Below are 7,719 nucleotides of genomic sequence, written 5' to 3' on the forward strand. Positions count from 1 at the left end.
ACCAATACTTTTGCTGTGCCAGTCCTTTCCTATTCCTTTGCAGTAGTTGATTGGACAAAACAAGACATCCAGAGTCTTGATCGCCTGACCAGAAGGATCATGTCTGATAACAGAGCCCACCACCCTCGTTCCTCTCTCAATCGTTTATATATGCCAATGAATTCTGGAGGTCGGGGTTTGATTAATGTGGAGGCTCTTCATGATAGAATTTAATGTGTACTTTTGCACATATTTATTTATCGGATGATCTTCTGGTGATGCATGTGAAGACTCATGATGAAAGCAAGGAATTCCACAGCTATTTTAAGCATGCGAAGGTTGTTGGACAGAATCTAAAATTTGAGGTTGATTTTTTGATGGCGATGTACTGCTGGACGGTGATGAAGAAAGTGGTTCGAATCTGTACAAATTTTGAGCGCTAGGTTTCTGACTTGCCGCTGACCTTAACATGTGATGCCCTCGAAGGTTGTACCTGAAATTTTGCGTGCTTGAGTTATTATTTTGGAAAATTTGTTTCTTTGTTTTATTGTGAGAGCCCCCGACCACGCTTCAATGGAAAAGCAAAGAACACTTTGGATATACGTTTTGTAAAATAAAACAAGCATTGATGTGCTAACATTGAACGATCTAAGCTTTCTCGGAAAGTAAAGGCGTTGTTGGCACTTAGCATAAATTCTGTCCGTATTATTGTTCCAGTTCAGCTTATCGTCTATACCGGATCCCAAATACTTATACTCTGACAGGATTCCTATATCAGAGTCATGAATAGTCACAGGCAGTAAATCTTCCTTCTTAGTCCGAAAGTCTATTATCATTTCTTTTGTCTTTTTAGTATTCAGGATTTAGTATGAGCGTGTCCGCGCGCGTGCGCGTGCGTGTGCGTGTGCGTGTGCGTGTGCGTGCGTGTGTGGCTGCTTGTTCTTGCCCAGACTAACATCGATGATAAAACAGGATACGATACTCAGTAGGTACCACTCAGACACAGTGTACTGATCGGTATTTTAACCTTAATGCCAGGCGACAGGCATCGCCATGAGATGGAACTGACAGTTATACTGTGAATAAATACGTCTATGCCACAGAACAATCAGTCTGCAACACCTTCCTCAAACTGGAATGTTTCAGGGGGTTAGTGTAATCAGGCAGTTCCTACAAGCATAGTTGAATACTCGTTCTAATGTAACCCATCGAAAGCATCTATATTCAACACAGCAGGCAAACAGACCATGCTGCGAACACTGGTGTTTGTCAAGGATACAGTAAATCAATTGTCCTTACGACTAGCAAAGTATTTCAGATATCTTCGTATTTCCGCAACATGAACATATGGCCATGGTTGTCATCAACTAACATTAATACAGACAATCCTGAATGGCATGCTTCTATTTATTACTTTGTTACACACAGACTCACGTGAACTGACAAGCAATTAAGGTTCAGATGCCAAATGGGGCACGGGTCACACCTTTGCGGTGTTATTGTGAATGTAAGACGTTGACGGTGACCTCACACAGAGACAGGGCTTCTCCAGGACTTTTGAAATTCTTGGTGATCCTCAAGTAACGGCCAGTCTTGGGGATGTCACAGATCAAGGTCACCGCTTCACCTTGACCCACTTGTTCTTCACGAGATGTGCAGCTTTTCGGGGTGACAATCTCATCTAAGCAGGATGATGGCAGTTCATCATAGACATCAATCCGTATGTTTGCGAGCCACGTGTCTAGATAGAGTTTCAGCATATACGTTAATATTTATTGAGGAAAGAACAAATGTTCGAAATGGGCTTCACACACTGTACCCATGTGGCAAATCGAATCCGGGTCTTTGGCGTGACGAGCAAATGCTTTAAACATAAGACTATCCAACCTCCCCGTAAGACGATAAAAGCAACATACATTGCAGCAAAAATCGGAAACTAATGATACCTGGGCGTTGACAAAACTATGTTTGATTGATTATGTTTATGTAGTCAGCACACTTACATTTATCATCATTCCTATTTGTGATCTCCACACTAGCCACTCTAACTGCTCCATTCAGATCCATCTGCCACCAGGGGCTGTCTCCAGCCTCACTTCCAGTGACGGAACAGGTAGTGACGTCATCATCAGTTGCCATGTTTGCATTGGTGGAGAAGGAAGTCAAAGAACTTTGAACAGCGAGACCTTTCCTTGATAGTATGAAACCTGTACATAACATGAAAACAGAACTGATCTTGTCTTTCAGTGGCATTCAGAAGTTGTACATTGCTGTCCAAGATAGTTTTATGGATTAAACTTCTTTTTAATTTCTCTCACGACGTTTCGAGACCATTCCAGGTCCCCTTCATCAGTTTTAACAGTTTTCATTTCTAGTCCGATATATCTGACATTAAGGGAATTAATCACGGGATTAGTGTAAGTTTCCGAGCGAACGAACGCTACAGATAAATAGGATGTTGTTTCCACAGTTCTAGTGTACTATGTAAATGTTACCTCCTAACGTAACCTCGCACAAGGTCAAAGGCACCTTGTCATGCAGGGAAATCTTTATAAAACGCGCAACAATGGGACTGTCGCATGTAATTGTTTCTGTTCCTTGAACTTGATCAGAATGCATTTTGCATAAATGCGGATCCGCTTCGGGATTTTTTGATGGGATCTTCCTCAAAGCCTTCAATTTTCAGGTTTTTCAAACGAAAGGCTGAAGAAAAAGAAAACACACATGTATACATGTGCCTAGAGATGGGTAAATTTGGGCAGTTACATAGTTGAAATACGTTATAGTTATGCTAAGTAGCCAATATATGTAAAAATATAAGGTGAAAAGCAAATCATACCACAACAATCCTTTCTGTTCGTCAGTGTTATGTTGTGAACTTCTGTCTTCGCTCTAAGACGTCCTTGCCACCATGGAGGAGAAGGATCTGTGAGACTCGTGTGAGAACAAGACCCTCTTGTGAAAGTGGCATCTGTCTTGCCATCAATAGCTCGATCTGCCTCTCCTCCATTGTGAGTTGAACTGGATGTTGCAGACAAGAAGGAAGGCTTTCCATTTGCTCCATCTATACAAATGAAACTGAGAATGTCCCGTAATCACTTATTTCTATTAGGCTCGTATTGAGCTTTGTAACACATGCATATTTGTAACCGCTGGCAATCTGATCCCTCTGTGATCGGCTAATATTTTTAGAAACCCATAGCAATACTGGATCATATCATCATGAGTATACTTCAATTATAAGGGAGAACAAGACCTCTCCGTCTATTCATCCGATTCCAAGTCAGTTAAAATTTGCTTCACATGATGTAAGAAATTTTAATAATAAACTTAAGTAAATGAAAGCAGGTTAGGTTAACGCCAAACCAGTTTTTGCTGTACTGTACTGCAATTGATCCGCGAGACGACACTGCTTCTTGATATTCCTTTGTACGACTTCCAACTTTTCTTCGGACTCCTTCACAGCATTCTGGAGATTCCCCGTTGTTGACTTTATTTTGTTGTTGACTTCCTTCATTTCTTTCTGTATTGCCATCAACAGTTCCCCCTTTGTTGACAGTTGTTGTTTCTCCTGTTGCTTAAGTCTGTCCTCCAGCAACTGTACCCTGCCCCTTGTGGCATTTAATTCCACTTGCATTTGCTCCCTTATTGTAGATGCCTGATTTTCCTGTTGCTCCAACATTTCCTGAAGTCGCTGTACTTTGCCTCTTGTCTCCTCTAATTCAACTTGGACCTTAGCCTCAATTGTGGCCGTTCCTTTGACGTCCTTCCCAGGGCCAACTCGTTTGATTCCGAATCTGGGGAGGTTAAATACAGGTGATTCAAATCCATGAAACTGGGCCAGTGCCACCCCAAAAACATATACGAATACCGCACAGTAAAGTCGTGTCATTCTATCTGATTGAGTATGTGCAATATGTGCCTCAGGAAGTTTAGAAGAGTGGTTATATTTATACCAATTACAGTGACTCATTATTTCAAAACGAATTGAGAAAAACGTGTGAGCAACTTTAATTGGAGCTACTTATACCGATTGTATTCAGATTAGTGAGTGTAATCAGATGGAGGTCACATTACCTGTGTTGCAAAATCATTTCTCTCGTGTTGACACGTAACATTGATGTAGGAAAGTATCAAAGAACATCAGATTTAAAGCCAGCTCTGCCCAATACGCTTTCAACAAAGCTTGAGTTAAAACACTAAAGCACAATCAGGGATCGGTGTTGCTAAGGAACCACCACACTTGTACTCGGGCAAAAAGGTTACGGTTAAACTGTGTCCATCTGCTGAAGTAGTCAAAGACAATATCGCGTATAAAGACATGTTTGAAGAACAAACCTCCATTGTCATGTGTGACAGATGCCGGAGGAGATGTTGAATGTTAAACATAACGTATCTGTCAGTTTGCCTACGAAACAAGTCGTGTTTCACTTAAAACATTTTCTCAGTGTGTCTCTTGTGAATTAGTGAGTTTGCTTTAACGCTTAAACAATATTTCAGTTATACCACTGAGGTTGATGAGGGTCGCCAGTTTGAAATGATGCAGACGTTTACTGTTGGAACTTACAAGCCCTGGCAACACTGACGAACCTTCAAGCATAATTACACAGGGATTCCAAGCCACGCCCATGGACTCCCCACAGATATACTCTGAGCAACCAGTTGGGTCACCTGTATCCCATTATTTGTGAATGCATTAATGGTCTGTACCTTCTCCAGATACCACCACACATTATACATGGCCCCCTGACCTGATGTCACATGATGTCTTATTGCGATTGCGCAGATCGATGCTCATAATGTCGATGCTCATAATGAATTATTGCGGAGTGCGACATTAAACAATAACAAAATAACCCCAAACAAACAGTTCACAGATTGTTTTACACCAAGCCTAATTTGTTTCTTTTGCACTGACGTTGTACATTTGAAAACAAGATATATGGATTGCTACCCTATGGTTCTGGTACCATCCACTTCATCAGAGTCAGCCGCCTATCCTACTCAGACACCTCTGACTCTGAGCGTGTGGGTTCGAGTCCCGGATGTTCGTACAGTGCTAGAATCTGTGGTCCACCACCTAGACCTAGAGTCTGTGGTCTGTTTTAGCCGGTACAGTGAAGATATATACGATGCGTAAAAGCTGAAAACTGATATTCGCTATATGTGTGAACATCGCCTATATAGATGGAAACATGTATCGTGACATCCCTTAGTTTTCAAATTATCAATATGTTACAATTAATCATAGCAAAGCAGCTTAACTAAACCTCAAGTAACTTTCTATCTGGATAAACTGACCTGCAAGAAATAATCAAATGGCAAATCTAAACGCAAAAAACTGTAGTCTATTCATGTAAGCAAACATGGCAAAAGTTACTCATTTTGTAATGCTAATAAACGGCCATTAACAAGCGCGGTCATTTTGAATTTCTGGCATACAATCCTGAAGAAATCACATATGTACCACTAACCGAGCACAGTGTCAGTATGTCGTGTGACTTCAATGGCATTCCTGTGGGATATCTGTGGAGTATTCTGTGAATCATTATGCAGCAAATATGCCCGCTGGGACTCCTGGTGGGTCAGTGTAGCGGTATAGGTGTTGGCAGGAATGGTACATTCCGAATGTTAGTTCCTAATGGATCCATTCCTTTTGGATCTCTGTGGAGTATTCTGCGAATCACTATGCCCCAAACAAGCACGCTCGGACTCCTGGTGGGTCAGGGCAGCGATATAGCTACCGTCTCTTGACGTTGCTTAGCATTGTCGTCCATTGAAGACTGGCCGTATTTTCACAGGATCATCATCGGAAAATGGTACAACAGCAACGTTTTCGGTGTCAGTGATGTATCGTTGTCCATTCCGATTTTGTCTGATCGTCACAAGGTCAAGTGTACAGAGGCAACCTCACATCATCAATAAATCTCCGCAAAACAGTACTTGCGTTGTGTATTTGCAGAGTTTCTGTGGCACCAAACACAAGCTCGGCCTTCAGTCGTGAACAAAAGACATCGGCATTCGTCCGACAAGTGGTCTCCTCCCCATGACCTCAGATTTCACTCACGTCGAGCTTGACACCAAGCCGTCCGATTTTACTCGATTTGGGACCGTTCTGTTGGACAGACGACGAGGAGGAAGCCACTTTTTAACACGCCACTTGAAGTGAAGGGATGACGTCTTGTGATTCTGAGAAGGACTGTATCCTCCCTAGGAGTTGTTACTCTTGTTCGACCTGAACTATGTTAGTTGATGTTTTCTGGCAAATCGGCCGATAGTCGATGGATCTTTTGCAATTGCCCTCAATGCCATGCCAACATTCAGCATATCAATAACTTGCCATTTGTGACCAGTTGTCAGTTTTCCAAGTTATCGAGCTGTAAGAACAGTTTACGGAAACTTGATATTTGCTTAATGATGGGTATACGTATTGCATGTGATGCTCGCCTTTGATCGGATCGTAGCAGGTACATATAAAAGCAATGTATGGTGGGCCTGAGGGTAATCATTATCACACGGACAAAATTAATAATGAAAGGAATATAGAGGGCAATATGTTGGTTATATATTTTCCACGTTACCTCTTCACGGGTATGAAAAGATATCCTAGTATTGAGGACAATATCAGTTTTGGCTGCTTACTTCCTGTAGACTATAAGTGGGCTGATTCTTCACTACATTCCGTAATGTACGTATTATCATATGTTTCTGTATCCAGTTATAATATATATTTAACTGTATTTGCTACAATTTGTGTTTTCTTTGTATATATAATTTCTAGCCCACTTATTTAAGGACAAACTTAATTCTTTCATCAATGGGTCACGAAAGGTGATGACTATAGAAGTAATAGTTCAAAGATCAGGACAATTTGTCACAATGAAAAGTAACAGCCGTATGTGTATGTACTGCACAAGTTGTGATGTACGAGTTTTGACGAAAGTGGTGTTGTCAAGGTTACGACAAAGACCTCTGTGAATGTTTTATTGTAAATACGTGAGCCTGTGTTTGTTTACGTTACTTGCCCTTGACATGCCTCTGCATGTGTGTGTGATGGTTGCCATAGAAATCAAGCTGTCAATACGGTTTAGTCAACAAGCTACGTCCATCGCCTTCCCACAAAGAGAGAGGGGCGGTGGGGTAGCCTAGTGGTTAAAGCGTTGGCTCGTCACGCCGAAGACCCGGGTTCGATTCCCCACATGGGCACAATGTGTTAAGCCCATTTTCTGGTGTCCCCCGCCGTGATATTTCTGGAATATTGCTAAAAGCGGCGTAAAACCAAATTCAGTCAGTCAGTCAGTCCCACAAAGAGCGAGAAACAAAAACAATATAAGACTCATAATAACATTCTGAAGTCGATAGACATAAGATATGAAAGTGTGATTTCATGTCGGTAAAAGACGTTTGTATTTCTTTTCTTATTTACACTTCTTAAATAATATGAAATAAGTATACGTTTACCATAACATACTCACTTTATCTGGCAAGTACTGCAGAAACTTGCACTAGAGGTGTAACGCTTCCAAAGACAGGAGTGGTTTGGGCATGCCATCTACGGACAAACGTTATGATCGGAACTGACGGTAATATGTTCAGTGACAGGAAGTGAGACAGAAGGCCACCCCTGGTGGCAGAGTTGATTTTAGACAGTCCTGAGTGACACGAATTGTAAGTAAAACTTACCCCGACCACAAGACGCGTCAATACATTATGAAGTAATATCTGTAAGATGCTAAACAT

At 41.5% G+C, this 7,719-nt stretch overlaps 2 protein-coding genes across 2 annotated transcripts; both read right to left on the bottom strand.

Moving 5' to 3' along the window:
• Positions 1 to 1,385: 1,385 nt before the first annotated feature.
• LOC124291046 (fucolectin-3-like) lies at positions 1,386 to 2,166 on the bottom strand. The gene is made up of 2 exons (XM_046727947.1): positions 1,983 to 2,166; positions 1,386 to 1,720 (listed from the first exon to the last, which is right to left on the bottom strand). Exons 1-2 carry the CDS (start codon positions 2,116 to 2,118, stop codon positions 1,476 to 1,478), a joined length of 381 nt encoding a protein of 126 aa, XP_046583903.1. The 5' UTR covers positions 2,119 to 2,166; the 3' UTR covers positions 1,386 to 1,475.
• Positions 2,167 to 3,328: 1,162 nt separating this feature from the next.
• On the bottom strand, positions 3,329 to 7,531 carry LOC124291024 (early endosome antigen 1-like). Its single transcript, XM_046727928.1, has 2 exons — positions 7,455 to 7,531; positions 3,329 to 3,776 (listed from the first exon to the last, which is right to left on the bottom strand). Exons 1-2 carry the CDS (start codon positions 7,529 to 7,531, stop codon positions 3,329 to 3,331), a joined length of 525 nt encoding a protein of 174 aa, XP_046583884.1.
• Between the last annotated feature and the right edge of the window lie 188 nt (positions 7,532 to 7,719).

This window comes from Haliotis rubra, unplaced genomic scaffold (assembly GCF_003918875.1).
Source record: "Haliotis rubra isolate DU_JTF1 unplaced genomic scaffold, ASM391887v1 Scf1129, whole genome shotgun sequence".
Classification (NCBI taxonomy): domain Eukaryota; kingdom Metazoa; phylum Mollusca; class Gastropoda; order Lepetellida; family Haliotidae; genus Haliotis; species Haliotis rubra.